Raw genomic sequence first — 20,504 nt, 5'->3', positions numbered from 1 at the left:
TACCCGATGCGTATGTGCTTGCAGTGGTGACAATGGCTCATGGAATGGCCCATATCAGTGTGAAAGGGATTTGTAAGTTGTTGGCTCCAGTATGGCAAAATGCTGGAATTCCTAAATGTGCAGAGAATGTGGTCAAGAATTGCATGGTGTGTCTGAAATACAATCCTGGTAGGGGAACCCCAACTCCAGCTGGTCATTTTGCGCCTCCAACGTATCCGTTCGAGGTTTTGCAGCTAGATTTCATCCACATGGAAAGGTGCAACAATCTGAAATACGTACTCGTTGTTGTTTGTGCTTTTTCAAGATGGGTAGAAGCATATCCCTTAAAAGACAACACTGCCTTATCCACAGCTAAAGCCCTTGCCAAAGAATTCTTCCCTAGGTTTGGAATGCCGAGAATGGTCTGGAGTGATAATGGGAGTGAATTTGTGGGTCGAGTGATGAAAAAAGTATGTGAGGGGCTAGGTATCCAGCAAAAATTCCACGCTGCAAATCACCCCCAATCAGCTGGACTAGTAGAGTGCTATAATGGCACGCTAAAACTGAAGTTGGCAAAGATACAAGCGAGCTCTGGTCTTAAATGGCCTGACGCTCTGCCTCTAGCACTCCTATCAACAAGAATGACTGTGCATTTGCGAGTGGGACTTAGTCCCTATGAAATTGTGTTCGGCCGCCCGGCCAACATATGGGGAGTGCCAAGACCAACAAAATCCAGTGAGATCGAACACCCTGTACTGCTTGATTATTTGTATGAATTGACGGCTAAATTGCGTGTTCTACACCAACAGGTTCACGATACTCTGCCTCAGGTCTCTGAAGCTCCAGGACATCTTATCGATCCTGGATCATGGGTGCTGGTCAAGAACTTCCAGCGGACAAAGAATGACCAGCCCCGTTGGACCGGCCCCACCTCGTCCTTCTCTCAACAAGATCAGCTGTTCGAGTGGAAGGGAAAAAGAACAGGATCCACGGCGTACACTGCAAGAGGGTCCCTTTTCCTCTACCGTATGACCGGTGGGTCCAGGAGGGGATCGCTGACTCTGAGACTGAGACTGTGCCTCGTTTTTTGCCATTTAGCGATGCACGTGTAAAAGGAACAATTTCTGAACGAGAAAGTGACAATTTGCAAGAAGCTGTGCCACCGTCAATTCGATTGAACACTACAGAGCCTGAACTCTTGTTCCAGAACCAGACAGTACCTGGAAAAATCCGTTATAATTTGAGACCAAGAACTAAGGAAAAATAATTTTTTTCCCGTTCCTTTGCTATTTTTTTTTAAAGTGCGGCTCTCTCATCTGAGAAACGTTCTTATTTTTGTTTTGTTTTTCTTTTCGAACCGCCATCCGGGTTCAGCTGTAGGGTCGTGGTTGCCCAAGTCTTTGGAGTGCAGCTGAAGACGTTAGGTCGACAGTTCTGGTCGGTCTAAGGGAGTTGCCCTGGACTGACAGAAGCATTCCCTAGCATAGAACACCCTACCACCACGAGCAGCAATTAGAGAGGATGGAGTTTTTCAAGAATGAGAGACCTGCCAGACAGATGGACTTTAAAGCCAGAATGTGTATAATAATGACAAAGAAACGATTTTTGATATTATGTATTTTCATGTTGCTTAGTGTAATGACGTTTTTAATAGGATATGTTTTATTCTCTTTTCAAGTGACATTTGCACCCATTACACAGCCCATACCTCCTTCTACTGTTTCCTCGCATTCTTTTCACCCCCTGCCTGAACACGAGTCTGCCAGAAGATTAGAATTTGTCAACAATTCATTCATTCAGCTTCTACACCAACACCAATTAGTAGTGAACACAACTAACTGTTGGGTGTGTGGTCTTATGCCTCATACTACTGATAAAGGTATCCCTTATCTGGTCCTGCCTTTCAGCCATAATGGTTCTGTATGGGCATATAGAACGGTGTTCATATACGTGTATGAAGCCAACCCCCTACGTTCTGTGAAAGATAATCCTAAGAATAGTGCTCTAGCTAAGGGTATAGTAGATATGATTAGGGAAGATATTTCCTATGAGACTATCCCGAGAGATGAGACACTAGCATATATTGGATGGAACATAACAGGATATGGAGTTACTCTGAGTGGGAACCAGCGAGCAAAGAGATCCTCCCCAATTTGGATTGTACCCTATCAGGGTCACCTATGTCTGCAAGGTAATGGCAAGAATCCCAGAGCTCAGTTAGGGAAAAGTATCTGCACTGAAACATATGTTTTTGCGTCTCAGACTTCTCCTTCATTCTTAGCAGCTAAGGGTACCTATTTCATCTGCCATAATAGAGCCTATACATGGTTGCCCCCTGACTTCTCAGGCACATATTTTGTTTCGTTCCTGTTACCTCCCACTTACACGGCCGCGGCAGATTACCATAAGACAAGAATAGTTAGAGGTGTCATAAGTAAAGAAGACACTACAGGACAAGAATTTGGAGATTTCGTAAAGGGTTTTCTGCCGTTTTGGGGTCCTATGGTTAACAGCAGGAACATAAGGCAATTGACAAGGGTGGTTGAATCCACGGTAGTTGAAACCGCCGGTGCCCTTAGTAATTTGACTGCTGAGCTCCAGTCGGATCGCATTATGACTCTTCAGAACAGGGTCGCATTAGACGTCATACTTGCAGACCGAGGTGGGGTATGTAAAGTGATCCAATCAAGTTGCTGTGTTTTCATCCCAGATAACGCTCCGACAGTCTACCAGGCCATTTCCAAACTGCATAAGATCTCTGAGTCTATTCACGTGGATAAAGGAGATTGGTCATTGATGGGGTGGTTCTGGGAACTGATATCCGCCTGGGGATGGAAGACTCTGGTAGTCATTGGGATGATCTTAGCCATTCTTTTCCTGTCCTGTCTGTGTGTACAGTGTGCTCCTGCAATATGTGGCCTCTGTGCTACATCGTGTGTAAGGAAACCTGTATCAAGGGACGAGCTAGGTAATAGGATGATGCTACAGCAACATCTCAACGACTTTATGAATATAGACCTGGACTCAGATTAGCGTGAGTATAGGTTATTGCCTATGTAAGGGCAAAAGGAGGGTCTGTGGTACTGAAAATTCTGGACCCGTGTTATAAACATCGTCGTATCACAACGATTTTGGTATCAGCAGACCGAGAATGATTAGAATAGTATGCAGAAGCATTGTATTCATATTCGAGTAACGAAATCACCCGAATATCAGAGTTTCCATCCTGAACCCTCGTGTTCCATTTAAACGACAGCCATTTTGTGATTGCCCTCACATAGGCCAATGTCTAATGCTGAAAACGAGTCTGAAGGACACGTACATCTTTGCTGACTCCTCTGTGACCTGGGCAAGCTGACTCCACTGCCTGAAGCCAAACCTGTTCTGCCAGTTTCTTTCCCAGTGGCCGAATGAGATTAGTATCAAGGGTCAACACATCATAAAACCTTTCATCACACACAAACCATGCCTAATCTTACACACACCTGTCCCTGTTTCTTTCTTTATGACTTGCTTTACAAGGAGGAGGTGCCTGTTTATATTGGGGGTCCGTTGATATCTGATGAAAGTACTGAGCCTTGCTGGGTAATTGATTGAGGGCTGGACAAACTGAAATATGGGCTTGTCATCATAACCCTGCTATTTCTTTGTAGTGAAAATATGTGAATGGTCAACTGTAAAATAAGGAATGTTTGCCCAAAGCATAATATTTTGTATAAAAGAGAAGGTTAGCTTTGCAAGAGGAGCAGTCTCCTGAGAATATACACCGTGTTGTACTTCTAGGATACCTGTTACTGGCTGCAGCCAATAAACAAGATCTTTGACTTCATCAAGAAGACTCTGTGTTTCTGTAGTCTGAAACAGGAAGGACTCGAAGTCTTAGGGTGTGTTCCCTGGCACCACTGGGTTCTGAAAAACCCAGTACTTCAGAATGATACCCCAATAATGTTGCATGTATTGGAAGTATGATTCCATGCACTCTGGGGGCTCCTGAGAGGACCCCCAGAATTGCTACCACCAGTCTTACAGGGTTTTCCGGCCAGCCCAGCTGCAGCCATCCCTCAGACAGGTTTCTGCCCTCCTGCTGCTTGACCTGATCAAGCCCAGGAAGGCAGAACAAAGGATTTCCTTTGGGAGAGGAAGGTAACAATTTCTCCCTTTGGAAATAGGTGTGACTGGCTTGGGAGGTGTGCTTTGAAGGGCACATTTGGTGCCCTCCATGCATAAACTAGTCCACACCTGTTCAGGGACCCTCAGTCCCTGCTCTGGCACGAAACTGGACAATGTAAAAGAGAGTGACCACTCCCCTGTCCGTCACCACCCCAGTGGTGGGGCCCAGAGCTCCAGCTTGTTTCCAAGGTGGGCAGGGAACTCTGGGAGCACCTGTGTGGCAAGGCCAGGTAGGTGACGTCAGAGCCCCCTCCTGATAGGTGCTTACCTGGTTAGGTGACCAATCCCCTTTCAGGGCTATTTAGGGTCTCTCTCTGGGGTGAGTCCTCACATTTGGCTTGCAAGATTCCAGCAGGACTCCTCTGCAAACTTCACTTCAACTTCTGGCCTCCAGAGCTGCGAATGGAACCCCAAGGACCCGACAAGCTGCTTCCAAGAAGAAAGGACTCTTCAGCAACATTGTTTCCAGGGCTCCTGCCAGCTTTGCAACAATTTCATCACCATGCATCCTCAGAAGACTGCAACTCTTCAGCCTGCACAAGAAGAAGAAGGAATCTCCCGTGGAGTGAAGGAGTTACTCCCCTGGAGCCAGAGGCACCTACGGCACGCGATGACCGGCTGCATGGATCCCCTGTCCTGCTGAGCTGCATAGATTCTGCATCACAGGTGGTAGTCTGGAGCAGTCCTCTTGTTCTTCTCTGCCAGCTGTCCAACTTTGCCGGAAGTAAGCCTTTGTCTTCCCAAAAAGGACAGTACTCCCGTGCACGCGTCTCTTGCAGCTGCCAAGGCTTATTTGCATCTCCTCCAAGGGATCTTCAGGCGACATTTCGTTCCAGCACCCAGCACTCCATCCTACAAAGCACAGCCTTCTACGTGGTTCTCCTGCGGTGTTGGATCTTCTTTTGTAGTATTGCGTGGGCTCCTTCTGCGACTCCTGTGTCCCCGTCCTGTGGGTGCTGCCCCTGCTCCTGTGGGCTCTCTGTGATGCTGAGGGTCTCCTGCGACTCCCCCCTTCTGGGTGGAGTCCTCCTGGGCCTTGCTGGTCCCTGGCAGCACCTCTTTTCCACTAACCACAAGTTTGCCTTTGCCAAGGCTTCTTGGTGGAAATCCTGTACCGACACCTGTCTACAATCTTCCTTCCGGTGTGGGACATTTTCTGCATCCATCAGGAACTCTTCTCCAGCTCCTGGGCTCCAGTGCTGACCTTTTCTTTAGTACCATCAACCATCTCCTGCATCCACAGCTGGGTGGGTAGTACCTCCTACTTCTCCTGGACTCCATGGTGAGTCCTGGACTCGGTCCCCTCTCTCCAAAGGTCTTCTTTCTTCAGGGATCCACCGCTGTTTTTTTTGCAGTCATCTCTGGGTGCATTCCTGGTCACTGGGGGGTACTGTGTTACTTACTTTTGCGGTACTCCCACCGCCCCTTTTTGCATTCCATTTTTTTAGTATATGGTTTGTGCTCCCCCTAGGGTCAATATTGGTTATTACTATTTGACTGTTTTCTAACCTTTTCTATGTCTGTTTCTGATTGCTAGTGTATATATTTAGTGTATTACTTACCTCCTAAGGGTGGGTCACTCGTCTAGTATTTTGTGGTGATTTGTTCCAAAAATAAAGTACCTTTATTTTTGTACAACTGAGTGTTTTCTTTCATGTGTGTAAGTGCTTTGTGACTATATTGGTATTGCATGAGCTTTGCATGTCTCCTAGCTAAGCCTTGGCTGCTCATCCAGAGCTAACTCTAGAGAGCCTGGCTTCTAGACACTGCCTACACTTCACTAAAATGGGATACATGGACCTGCTATAAGGCGTAGGTACCATAGGTACACATCACACACCAGGCCAGCTTCCTACACTCATCTACTCATTACCTTCTTCTCATTCATCTAGCCACTCACTCGTCTAATTTGCCTATTCATTGCACTCAATTATTCATCCATCCCTCCAGTCACACATTTACTCAGGTTGGCATTCATGTTTTCACTATTACAGGGACTCACCAATTAATTAATCTTACACACAGATAGCCATTCATCCATCTGTGTATGCATGCAGTAGCTCATTCATCCATCCATCACACATTTACTCACTCATCCACACAACAATGGACATACACACACACACAAAGATAGAAACTCACCAATCAATGAGGAAGCACTGTACTCATATTGCAATGTCTAAACTGTTATTGTGACAGCTTCATTGTTTTACCTAACATGGCTTTTGGGTCTTCCTCAGGTCATGCTATTGAGCTTCTCCACTCACATCACATCTGTATGGGCTGTATACATGGCTGCTCTGCAGTTGCCCTCAACTCACCATTGGTGTGCCAATGTCACATTTTGGTTGGTTACGCACTCAGATTTGACTAAAGTAACAGACCCAAGGAAGAAAACAACACCTGCCAATTCAATGAATATGTGGGAAGAAGTCCAACAGAGACAAGACGGAAATGCAGGATTTCAGGGTAGTGAGGCATGAGCCTGTGAGGCAAGAAAGAAACAAAATAAAACAGATTTCTGCTAAAGGCAGCCGAAGGAAAGGTGTGACACTGGAGAAACAGTCACAAGACTCAAGATTCTTCTCTGCGCTTCAAAGATGATATCAGCAGTGCAGACAACTGGAGGAGGAAGAAGAAAGCAAGAGCTCAAATATCAACTAAGTCTGAGGAAATAAAACAGTGTTAATCCCTATTTGCAGCTCGCACTCACATAGGCTGGGAACAAAGGAGAGGTGTGAGCTAGTTGCAGCACAGCGTGGGTGAAGGCAGTTACAGTCACTCCTCCAGCTCTCTGACTGATGGAGTGCATGGAAATTCCAGGAAACAAAACTTTGATAGAATTAAACTCTAGAATGGAACATGGAAAGTGTCTTATTTTAAAAGTAGGGCTGGAAAGCATGAAAGGGCATGCTTGAAGTGAAAACAAAGGTATTAAAGTGCACAGAGATTCACAGACAGTCTTTTTTCCAGTACTCAGCCTCTAGGAAGGCCTACAAGTACCACTATGCAATAGTAGTAAGAAAGCAGTTTCTGGAACGGAATTCAGAATGACTCTGGTTTCAAAGAGTATTAGTAGAGCTGTGATTGAACATTGGAGCATGGCACAGGTTCCAAATCAGTGTTTATGATGGAGACAGGGTCACAGAAGTTCTTCTGATAGGACCACCAGATACCAGGAGGGGAGTATCCTTGCACTCTTAGACCATGGAGCATCTAGTAGTTACGTATTGTTGTTTCCTGGCCCTTCGGGCAACATATGTGTCTCTTCTAGCTGTAGGCATAACTTAAGGTAATGCACATAATTTCTGAAGCTGCTATTAATTATTAAACCTCTACATGCTGGCAATTGGGCACAGGTGGTTCTCCCATTAAAAGTGAATATATTGTCTAAAAATATATGCTTCAATAAGGTTGTGTCCAGGCTCATGCTCTGGCGTGTTTAGTTCTTTCCTGCAGCTCCAGCAGAGGTTTTTTGTCTCCAAAAAACCTCTGCTGGTGCTGCAGGAAAGAACTAAAAGACATGTTGGTGTTGTCCTGTTGAGCTGTTGAGGTACCTCAAGTTGAATTACTGAATTGTTGGACATGTCTGTTAATTAAGCTTAGTGGCAGTTAATTTATTGGTGAACAAAGGTGAGCGTACTGGGTATGGCGGCTCCTGCAGGCAGAGAGTCTGCCAATGTGTGAGATTGCTGTCTTGCTGGTATGGAGATTTCTGTCTAGAAGAAGCAGGCAAATGAGGAGTTGTAGTAGATAGTGGTTCAGAATGTTCTGCCAGTATTCAAACGCTACATCATTTGGTGCTGCGAAAAAAAGGAAGGCGTTTGCACTAAAGATCCACAATAGGGCTTACCCATAGATAAATACTCCCTTCTGCAAGGGCTAAGAGTCTGATTTAGAGTTTGCTGGAAGGGTTACTCAGGCACAAACGTCAAAATATCCAGTGCACCCTATTACGATTCCCATAGAATATATTCAGATTATAATACAGCAGACTGGATAACCGTCACGTTTACGTTATGAGTAACCCCATCCCCCAAACTCGTAAGTCAGGCCCTAAGACTCTAAATTAGCAAACACATCATGCAGGGTGTTTTTTGCTGGCAGTGTAAATTCCTTGATGAGATCCTGCAATATGCAAAATATTGTAGTGACACATTAGAGGCAAAGCAAAAGGGGTTAAAAGAGAAGTATGCAATAGCACACACCCAACTGGTACAAAATGGCGGAATGAAGGGACTTAATGTACCCCCAGTGGGACCTGGAGTTTCCATGGCATGACTGTTAAAACAGTTGAGGTCCTGAACCTACCCCTCTCAAGAAAGGAAGTCCAAGTTATAGACATTATGAACTCAGATTACAGCACCTGTTACAGTAGAAATAGGAGACATCAATGAACAACACCAGTTTGTGATGTGTGAGTCGAGCCCCGTGAACAGTCATGGAGGTATCTTCATTGCACAATTAAAGGTGTCATTTATTGTTTGCAAGATGGAGTCAAGGTTGAGATTCACTATATGGAAGATGAAGTCGGGATTGAGACTCAAGTAGCCTTGTGGAATTCAAGTTGCTAACACCAGAGCCTGTCACCAGGCTGTATCCGGTCATTACCAAAGGAGATTTATCCATTAATTTTAGAGAGACAGTTAGACAGGATGTTTAGGATTTTACAGGAAGAGACAAATTTGATCAAAGTTGCAAAACCCCTAAAAATAATCCTTTCTCTCAAATGCGCCCTTGCAAAATGACCCCAGAAGCCATTGCAGGAACCATTCCTGTGATCAAAAGCATGATAGAATAGGGCCTTCTGAAGGAAGTAATCAGGAGTCCAGGTAACTCTTCGATAATAGCCCTGCAAAAGGCAAACAAAAAGTGGAGGATAGTTCAAGGTCTCTGGAAAAATAACCAATTTATTGTTCCATGCTATCCAGTGGTACCGAACCCTGCTGTGATCTTGTTCCAAATCCCCCGGAAACTGAATAATTCATGTCATTCACCTCTGTCAGGATTTCTTCTTGGTTCTCCTTCACAAAGAGAGACCATTTCTCTGTGTATCGGTTTTAAGAGAAGACTCATGTGTGGTGTTGGCCTCCTCAAGAGTACACTGAAAGTCCAACCTATTTCAATCAAATACTGAAAAAAGGAATCTAGAGTCTATCCAGTTACCATGTAGCCCAACCCTAATTCTGTAAACTAACGATCTACTGATTGCATTGATGACCAAGGAAGCTTGCAGACAAGGCACTATTGCTTTGCACAACCATCTGGCTGACAATTGTCGTAAGGCTTCTCCTGAGAAATTACAGTACTGTAAAAAAGATGTCATGTATATGGGACACCAAATCAAAAAGGGAGTCAGGTGAGTGTCTCATAAATGCATTGAAACAGTTCTCAAAATGAAGTTTCCCAACCACACAGAGAGAAGTGTGAACGTTCCTGGGCTTGATTGGCTATTGCAGACAATGGATCCCAAGCTTTTTCTTTGCGGTGAACAATCTACTGAGGATGATACATGTTAGTGTCAATGGCCCGGTACCAAAGGATGGTGAAAGCATGGAAGCCCTACAGGAGCTCAAGATTTGCTTTGTAGCACACCCACTGTTGGAATGCCAGGCTATACAAAATAATTTGTGCTCTTTTGCCACAGGAGAAATGGGCATGCATTTTCTGTACTGACGAAAGTCTCTGACGAAAGGATTTCTCAGCAACTCTTGATCCTGTAGCTGCCACATGGCCTGGTTGTCTCTTAGCGGTTGCAGCAGTGATCCTCTGCATTCACGAAACAGTAGCAATAGTGATGGGTTAATCACTAACTGTAATGGTCCCTCATTCAATTGAAATTTTCATGACGCATACACGCACACAGCATTTGACAAACAGCTGCTTAACCCGCTATGAGAGAATCATTCTGCCTGCTGAAAACTCTATATTAGAAGATGCAATACTCTAAACCCTGCTTCTTTGTTAACAACTTCAGAAGGAGATGAGGGTGACTGTGATGACCAAGACTGTGTCAGTGTTACAGAAGTAAGCACAAAACCAAGGCCTGACATACCCATTTCTGAATCTGACCTTACCATTTTTGTTGAGAGAAAGAAGTAACAATTTAAGAGTTGGCTTATGCCATGTGCACATTAAGTGGTGTTGTGAAATGTCCTGACTGTGCCGTGTAATGTCTGCTCAAGTAGCCAAATTGATTGCCCTTACCAGAGCCTGCTGTGAATCGGAAGACTTCAGAGTTATCATTTATACTGACAGCCAGCATGGATTCTGGGTTGTGCATCATTTTGGCAAGTTATGTTTACAGCGAGGTTTCATTCCCTCTGATGGGTCCACCAAGAGGAATGAGCGAAATAGCTCAAATCTGTTGTAAGGCTTACAATTGCCAAGAGAAACTGTGGTAGTGAAGTGTGCGGCACACAAGAATTGCAATGATGTTGTAACCCGAAGTAACCGCTATGCAAATGAAATCTATCAATATTGCACTCTTGAGTCTAGCACCTTTGACATGGATGAGCCATGTAATGCTGAAGGAGAAACTGACAAGTATGTTGTTGAACATTATACACACTTTAACTAAGTTGAGAGAACTGCAAAACTAAGCCTCAGAATTAGAAAAGGCCAAATGGGCAAAGATGGACTGAATGAAGGATGCCAGTGAAATGTGGGTGTCTAGTGATGGAAAGCCAGTGCTTCCTGACTCAATAGTGCCTGTTATGGTACAACACATGCATAGAGACAGGATGGTGTCTACCTCTCATCTGTATTTGTACAATCCCCATTTTCGATCAAGGGCAGAAAGCCTGTGTCAATGTTGTGTCACATGCCAGAATCAGAATGTGGGCAAAAAACTGTAGTGATTATGAGCTAAATCGGAAAGTCTGATGTTTTTTTAACCATAAACAGATTGATTTTGTGGAGATGCCCCGGTCTAACCAGTTGAGTGACCACAAGAGCGAAGTGATGCAGTTATTGCGCAACACACTAAGGATTGATCAGAGAATCCATTGTAACTACATACCTGAGGCATCAGGCATGGTAGAGAGACTGAATGGAACTATCAAAGTTAACCTAGCAAACCATGTGCCTCCACCTCTCTTCAATGGCCAGTCACTTTCCTTTGGTATTTATGAGCGTTAAAAGTTCCCACTGAGGATGAACAAGACTATCTCCTTACAAAGTGTTGATCCAAGTGAATCCCCTCTGTTCAAGCAGCTGCTCTTGTGAACATCACAGACGATCTGGTTCTTGAGTACTGTAAGAGATTCGCTGATGTGGTGTGTTCTATCTCTCATCAGGTAGATGCCCCTACTCCATCAGTCTGAGAATCTCCAGGGAGTGATTTTAACCCTGTTGACTGGGTTTACATGAATAAGACCATATGAAAGTTCTGTTGGAAAGGCCCGCATCAGTTGATCCTGCTCACCAACAGTGCCGGAAAGTGTGCTGGTCTGCCAAACTGGGTACAGGCCTCCTACACCAAGACAGGAAGACGGGAAGAGGAAGAAGCAGAGCTAACCTCCACTAATTCTTCAAGTCATCCTAGGTTCGAAATTTATGAGGCTTCCGAAAAATAATATGACCAGTCTGAGGGCTTGTAGTCACCCACTACGGCAACAACAATGATACTGCCCACAAGGTTGAGAATAAGCATTCACAGGGACAATGAGAACTTATGGAAAGCTGAATCAAGCCTGTCTGTGTCAAGATGACAGGAATCGGAAAGTGGTACGCTCAGGAAGTTCCACCTCTGAAAGTGAATCATTCTTATCAGAGCAAGAAATAAAAGGCACTTCTAAAGATTGTGGCTGGACTGAGGAAGGCTGGCCACAGACTATGATAAGTTGAAAGAGACTACTGACAACCAAGAAAAGACCAGTGACAAATGGGGAAATTAGTGAGCTAAAAGAATTAGACTCACCTGAACAACTTGATGTTGCAGGCGAGTCACAGTGTTGATGACTTTTAAACGACCCAAAAGAGAGAGAAAGTTCAATTGAAAGTATTCAGGTCTGGATCGGACTTATCTTGCAAGGACTGGTATTGAATCTGATGGCTGCTTGACTGACATCAATGAGCCTCCTGGAGGGCAGGGCAACGCAAAGACATTCAAGAAGGTCACTGGCACATATTTAAAGGGTGGCTAAAGAGAACTATGGTAATGGTCAGAGGACATTAGAGCCTTGGGCTTCCTGTTGACATAAAATAAAAATCACTGTAGCTTTTGAGAGATCATGGGTAGGAATTAGAGAATTAATCACCTCACTCTGCAGTTTCAATCTATTTCTTTGATTTATGGTATCATGGCGCATCAATGATGCCAATTCATCCACATAGCTCTGGCAGATGCCATTTTTCTTACTACAGTTGAATTGCTGCTGAACATCAATGCAGGCAAACAAAGTTTCACATGTCCCGCATCATGAGAGTATTTATAGTTATAGAGTTTATTTTCAATTGTTAGCTAAATGTGTTGTAGTTATGTAAGCAGAAGATTGTTATGTCTGCTCCTACCTTCAGTGGCTGAAGGGGCGGCATATTTTCACTTGCCTCTGTCTACTTATTTTGCTGTTCAGTTTTAATGAATTTATATTACCAATAGAACTCCATTTAGTTGTTTCACTCTGATTGTGATGTCTTTAGAACATTTGCCAATTGTGACAGATCTAAGTATGTATCTGTGGTCTATTAAACATGTTTCACATTACTTCAAACCCTTTAGATCAAGGGATCAGCATGAGCATATGATGAAATTATTTATTCCCTTGACTAACATGAGTGGTACTAACCAAAGCATGCATGATGTAACCTGTACAGTCAACAAAAAGGAAATACTTTTTGTAGGTGAGTTGAATGAGAGGATACGATCAGACAATGAGAAAGTGGAAAGGAAAGTTAGTCAGAGCACAACATTGGGAAAGGAAAGAAGATTTTGCAGGAACCACCCCCAAAGTTGAGAATTAATGTTGCCAAGAAGGGATCCTTATGTATGGTAAGGAAGCAGCAGGGAATCAAGACAGTTGAGGTATTGGGATTGAGCAAATGTAAGCACAGTGACCTGGTCAATGGCACGACCTTTGTTGAATTAGAGGTGAGTATTAAAGGCATGTATTATGTATGTGGAAGGCAGCCTATTTCCATTTACCACATTAATGTGTAGGTAGGTAGTTGTTACACAGCTCTAGTTTTCCCTAGAATCTATCACACTAAACAAACTGGATTTACCTCTTTGTCGCTGCATTAAGTGAAGTAAGCAAAGTTTTAAGCAGATCTTTAGCAATTTCTTTGGAGCACTTATACCTTCTATAGAAGTTGCACCTAACGATGTTAGATTAGAAAGCTATTAACCCTAGTAGACTGGCTTGCCACTAACACCACAGGAGCATAAAGAGTTGCTTGCTATGAGAGCTACGATCATGCAGAACCATCTTGCGTTAGATTTATTGCTTGCAAAGAAAGACGAAGTATGCAAGGTTATTCATACAAGGGAATGTTGTGCATACATTACAAAAAAAGATAACCAGCTTGAGAGTTATATCACTAACATTACACATGAATTAACAGAATTGTAAGGGACAGATGCTTAAAAAGGACTAGTTTCAATATTTGGGTTTATTGGAAGATGAGTTGCTAATATAGATGAATGGCTATGACGTGTGGGTGGGGGAATACTGATACTGCTTTTAACACGTCTCTTGATTATACTAATTGGCATTGCATAAGTGCTTCTCTTCTGAAGATTTTAGAAAGGAATTTCATTAGGCAAATGGTTTGACTTAAGAAGCAGTCAGCAATGAGAGGAAGAAAGAGAATTACTGTAAAAGTTGAAGAAATGCAAAGTGAACTCTAAGACACCATGAAAGACCTAGGGGAATCAAAGGAGAAGAACCACAAGTTGATTAAATCTGTGTTGTAATAAAGACGTGGATGTGATGATTGAGAAATCATCAGAGGAGGGGGTTGTGACAGTTGTCTCATCTATGGGCTTTTAACTGAAATTGAACTCATGTTAACAGAAGCTAAGACACACTTGACCTGATTACGAGTTTGGCGGAGGGGATAACTCTGTCACAAACGTGGCAGATATCCCATCCGTTGTATTACAAGTTCCATTTTATCCTATGGAACTTGTAAAATGGCGGACAGGATATCCGTCATGTTTGTGATGGAGTAATGCCCTCCGCCACGCTCGTAATCAGGTCCACTGTCTTCCATTTCGAAGTGACGTACCATACCATGGGATCATTGTTGTTGTTATTTCTTGACTAAATAAAGAACTTCAATCTTTCCACTAAAACACAGCAAGTGTTTCTATGAGCTTCTTACCAAGTTGTTCCTAACCAACGACATTCCAACCGTCCCAGGCTATTATTTTACAATGTGTCAACTAATGGGCTTGAAAAAACTATGAGAGAGACTGTATTCAATGGAGTAGTATAATGAAGGAATTCTCAAATGTATTTATTCTGTAGTAAAATGTTTCTTCTTGCGTGTTCCCTATTGGTTCATATCCTGAGAACTATGTACTTGCTTAGTAACACATGACATTCTTTGTCTAAAGTCTTACAAAAAGGATGCATTTTTCCTCCGTAACTAGGATACCCCATCCCCCTTTTGTATCTATGCTAGACTTTGCAATAAACTTTACTGTGTTCTTTGTACTGTAGTCTGCATTCCTTACCGCAAAATGGCCGATGATATGTTTTCTGTATTTTGCTCAACAACACTATATAAACTACTTAAAATCTTGTCCCGCATCTGTCATTCATACGGAGCATGCTACTGTTCTGATTCTGCATTTGGGCTCAACAGAGCAAGAGACAGTCCCAACAGGAAGCACGAAAGTTCGTATAGGGACTACAGAGCTCCCTGTCCGAACAGTTGCCATGCATAGAGTAAGGTGATGAGAAGACCGGTTTGCGCACCGACAGTTATTATTTGTCTACATTAAGGCGCTTAGTGTCGGAGCTCATGAGGAGTCAGCCATTTTCTGTGCAGTCAAATTCCCCTCCTCCTCTTTTTGCTTTCTATGGTTTGCCACACTTCATACTGTGTACTATTTGGCTCTGTGAGGGAAAGCAGAAATACCCTCAGCATACAAGCCAAATTACTCAATTCATACGGGAGACTCACGATTTGTTAAGTAAAAAAGGTTTTGATTTTAGGTGTCTCCCGTCTAAAATTGCCACTGGTTCAATATAAGCGAATGGGAAAAATACATTCCCACGATTTTGTTTTTCAATATCTCCAACTTCCCAGTTTGAAACTATTGTCATGTATGCTTCAGGTTCCATTAGAACAGATATTTCACTTTTCTAACTATTTTACTTGCAAAGTATGATGATAAAACAGTAGATTTAAACATGAAACATGCCATTTCCTGCTCATAAAACACAACAGTCCTCCCAGAGACTATTACAATAGAGATCATGTAAAGAAATAAAAAAAGGTCCTAACCCCGGTGGGAAAATGGTGATCATGTTCAAGAACTGATGTTTTTGGCTGAGTAGCTGAAGTTGTCTTTGGTACAGTTCTAATTTCTCCTCCGGAACTTGCTGGAAGAGGTTCTAATCGAACTGGACGCTGCATATTTCCTGGTGCGGTGTTTGGTCGAGAAGAAGAGGGCTACATATAGGAGATAATATCAGATAATATCAGAGAATCTTTCATTAGGGCACGTAGTGTTACAAAAAAATAATTGTCACATTCATTGTGTTTGCTTATACACTGCCATTGCTGAAAATAAGTCGACAGTCAGTTCATATTAATAGATTAATATTTAGTAAAAGATCAGTTTCACGTAAATAAAACAAGCATTTAACCAATAACCAAAAGTTAAAATGTATTAGGGAGCCTTCAACATATCGTATATTTATCATGCTAACAAAAGTTATTAAAGTAAACTAAGAGTCAGTTAATGCATAACACGATTTTTGACAAATGACACAATAGTAATGGAAACCAGGATACTCTTGGGATAATTGTTGGTAAAGCGAGCAATCCCATGTCAATGTGGGTAGAATGCTATAACTTTTGGGGTAACTTCAGTAACACTCTGTCAAGAAGAGAGGTTCCCCAATGCGTGCCAATGTAATGTAAAAATATATACAGCTGTTTTCTAAACTGACTGATTGTGTGCACGCTTTTGCTAAATCCAAACTATATAGTTTCCTTCTGCCATGTCCATATCTCACATCTGGCACTACATTTTGGTGTGTATGGGAAACCGAGTGGTGTACTTCTTTCAGAGCGCATAGCAAGGCGGGCATTGCCATCATTATTAGGCCCATGTTTTGCTGCATGATGCCGGCATTGCTTTTGTTTCTACGGTTTTAAAACTATTTCTTGCTTGTACATAAATAGGTTATTTCCCTTTTAATTAGGAAACAGACTTCGCCTTTATGTCTTATCTGTGCTGCTAATCTCCTGGGTACAGATTATTGTGTTGATGTGCTGTGTCATGTAGCAACAGTATTTTTGATTCTGCCTCGAGGGTGGTAACATATGTGTCTTGTACCAGCTTTACACTGTCTTATTCCTGTCCCCTGTGACAGCCTGACAGTTACAAAGTAATACCACAGGCCATTGCCTACATGACATTTACTGGGCTTTCTATAGCTGTGGAGCAGCTAGCCCCTCGTTAAGCTTCATTAAAGGAATAAAGGAAAGGCTCTAGTGGAAACGACCACAAAATGTTGGCTCTGATGCTATGTAGCCACTTCAGTTGCTCTAGTTGTCATTACAACAGCTTCCTATTTTGGCCTACAGCAATAAAGGTAGCTTCACCCACACATTGTACATATCATCACATACACACATCCTTTACGAAGAAGAACTACTTTGACTCTAAAACCAACCTCTATCATGCCCCTCCTGAAGAAAGTCAAACGAAGAACAAGAGATGTACATTTTTGCCACTGGAAAGCAGCAAAACCCTCACACTCTATCTCCTAGTCCAGGCCCTGGTCTGCAGCCTATTCCGACAGATTAAATGTGGCAGCTTTCTTTTCAGAACCCATCAGGTCTTAAACAGTCTTTTATAAATCACACTTTATAGAGCACTCTTTAACGTGACCTCCACACACCCTGAATATTTAGGTACACACAACCTCCTCTACTACGACTGTACTGTGCGTTATAATCATAAGCAATGCTTTGATTATTTATTTGTATTCTTGTCCCTCCAAGGTTTCTTCCTCTGTCCCAGTCTTTACATCATGACGCGTGTCCATAAGCTGAAGGCATGCACTAGGCCGCTTACTAAAAAGAAAAAAACAAAACAGTTCAGGGTACCTCTCTGCCCAAGTAAAAGAAAACAATAAATCCAAGTCCTACAATTCCAGGTGTTTCGGTAAAAGACCACCAGTGTTATGAAACCTCCAGATTCAACTGTCAAGAAACCCAACATACTGTGATCGATGCTGTGTAAGCTAGCAGGGAGGGTCAAAATGCCATAAGGACCGGGGCGAGGAAGTAGAATCAGAGTAATGGGACTGCATGTATTTGAAGCATTACTTCCTCATTGCTTCCTTATCCTCGTCCTTACCTAAGGAGGATCTTGCAAACCAAGCATCAATCAGCCTCCAAATTAGCCAGAAAGAGAGGGCAAAGTCTAGACCCAAAAGAGGAAGGACTAAACCCCTGAACGCTGAATGCAACAATGCTGTATGTGCCAAACAAGCAAATACAGGAGCACACCTCCAAAGCAGGGAACCCAACTAGGAACAGAGAAAGAGCCAGAAGAGACTCAAGGCATGAAGCCCTTCCAGCATGAAAAGATAACAGCCATGGGAAGAACCCCTCAGCATCCCTGTGGAACAGGATCAGTAATGCCAAATGTGGAGCCCCAGAACCTATACCGGAGTTCTGGGTCCCCGAAACAAAACAAACCCTAAGCACTCTTTGGAGAGCACCCAAAGAATGCCACAACACAGCACTTCAAGCTAAATCCCAAAGGGGAGGCTAGAATGAGGGTCAGTGGTCATCTACAAGGCAGCAGATCAGAGCCCAGTGTGCAGAAGGGAGGCCCCAGTCCAGAAGAACATGCATTCTGAGATAAAATAAAACAAGAAAGATCCAGGGAACACGTACCCCAAACCAAGCATGCCACTGAATAAGACAAGCCCAGAAGGTGACAGACATATGCCATGAATCAATGAGTGCTTACCAACACCAGAGCCAAAGTGGGGCCTGTCAAGTTCAGCACCTTCAGAAACACCAGAGAACCTGAACCCTTCAGCCCTGCATTGTGCCCTCTTTTGAACTTGGAAAAAGGTGCATCTCCAAACCCCACACCAAAAAGGGAAATTATAGCATAGACTCCAACAAGAAGGCAGTCAACAGTAGGCAATGCAGAGCATGTGTAGTACAAGCTCCCTCTTCCAAAAAGGACACATGTGGACACTACCATCAGAATACAAAGGTAAGAAGCCCAATAGGAAATGTTGCAGCAATGAGAAAAAGCAAGTCCAGTGAGTCTCACAATCCTAGCACCAAAGCATAACCAGCAGCCAGGCAACAACAACCCCATAGGAACCAGAGACTACAAAATGAGAACCCACCAGAGAGGGCAAGCAAACTGGATCATTAGAGGAAGCCACCCCTTGCAGCAAACAGCAACCAAGAACTGCAGAGCGGAAAGGGCATGAACATCAATAAAGACACCAACACCATAATTCCACCACACTGTAGCAGCCAGCGGACACAAGACCCAGACATGGAGAAACCCACAGCCTCAGCTGCACCCCCCCACAACAAAGTAACACCAAAGCAGCCCACAAGAATCCCATGCATCCTAAGACAAACTGTAGTGAGAGAAGGAGGGAGGCAAAGCAGGAGGGAAATACCAACAAGGGCACTAAAATGGGGTAGACACCCATAATCCCAACTCCAGCAGGAAGCAAAGGAACAAGAGATGCAAGAAGGAGCAAAGGAACCAAGCCCCAACATGACAAAAGCACTCCACCTGAATAAAGTCAGTCTCAACAAAAAGTACATGAGGTAGCTCACCTCTAGACTGCAAACCAAACAAGTGGGATTGGGCAAAAACCACTGAAGAAAAATACAGAGCTCACTGGAATTATCAAATGGCAAACAGGAAAGGCTACATGGACCCTGCTCCCACAGCACCAAGGAAGCAATGCAACACAAGACCTGGTAGCAGAGCTAGAAGAGGCAAAACAGCAAACTCACAGGAGGAAAAATCATAAGAAAACCCAACAAAAAAAAAAAGAGTGCAAAGATCCTTGCCTCAAGACAAAATACAGTTCCCTTTGCAGAGGCACAAAGTGTCAGGGAGTGAGAAAGACAGGCAACCACCAAATAATCAAGCACAAAATGAGTGGGGTGGACCAAAAGCCCAAACAAGAAGGCAATATTAATCCTTCAACAGTGTTGTGTGAGTTGCCACACCCAAGAGGAAACTATCAGGTGAAAACTAGGCCGGAAACCAAGCAGAAGAAGGAGTTAGGGAAACCACAAAATAAAGCTAAAATGGTCACCATTTCACACCAGAGTGCAACCGTGCAGCCCGTGGTCCCAACTTCATCCCAGCAGAAGCACAGGGTACAACCCAAAACCAACCACAACCCAAAGAAATAAAGGAGCTGACAGAAAGGCCGAACTGAAATGAAGCAATTCAGACACAGAAGTAGGTCACCTCCAGAAAATGTCATCCCGGAGGCCAAAGGAAGCAAAAGGGCAAAGGTGCATCACACACAGATAATGCTTAGTCTAAGCGTAACACGGAACAGGGGTGTGTGGGTTAGCCTATCAACAACCCCAAAACCAAACAAAAGCGGATGGTCAGGCAGAGCAACAGCCCCATTACACAAGTACTAGTCCATCAAGAAATGCACAAATAGCAGGCAAGGCCACGCATGGCAGGGCATATGGGATGATCACATGACAAACCTCAAACCCTGTGAAAAAGAGAAGGGGAGGAAACTTGACAACAGTGATCAGCAGAGGTGAACCCAGGCAACTGCTCCCACAAGCTCAAAGTTCAGTGTGAGCACAGGGGAAAGACCAACCACAGTCTACACCCCATTTAATGGCCATAAACACAATCCCAACACCCAAGTCCATTGGGAAGGCAGGATGGGACAGGCCAAACATCAGAAACTGCCCCACAGAGCCCCTCAAAAACCAACCATGGAAGTAGGGACACAGAAGCAGACATGAGGAAGACATATAAGGCACATGTCTAACAAGCCTAGCTTTTCAATAGAAATGGGGCTGCTTTGTGCCTGCACAATTATAGGGTAATGGAGCCTTCTGTGCTGGTAAACAGTCCCAGCATTGCCAGCAGGGAGACAAACATATAAGAAATGAGACAGGGAGACAAGGCTCATATC

General features: G+C 43.6%; 1 protein-coding gene across 2 annotated transcripts in view; it reads right to left on the bottom strand.

Moving 5' to 3' along the window:
- The window catches only part of ERICH3 (glutamate rich 3), a 325,653-nt gene that overhangs the window by 211,448 nt on the left and 93,701 nt on the right, over nucleotides 1–20,504 (bottom strand). For both annotated transcript variants that reach the window (XM_069232437.1, XM_069232438.1), the window contains exon 6: nucleotides 15,607–15,774. In XM_069232437.1, the coding sequence (XP_069088538.1) occupies nucleotides 15,607–15,774 (168 nt within the window). The remainder of the gene's footprint in view (nucleotides 1–15,606; nucleotides 15,775–20,504) is intronic.

This window comes from Pleurodeles waltl, chromosome 4_2 (genome assembly GCF_031143425.1).
Source record: "Pleurodeles waltl isolate 20211129_DDA chromosome 4_2, aPleWal1.hap1.20221129, whole genome shotgun sequence".
Classification (NCBI taxonomy): Eukaryota; Metazoa; Chordata; class Amphibia; order Caudata; family Salamandridae; genus Pleurodeles; species Pleurodeles waltl.
This window is presented reverse-complemented; position numbering and strand designations above follow the sequence as displayed.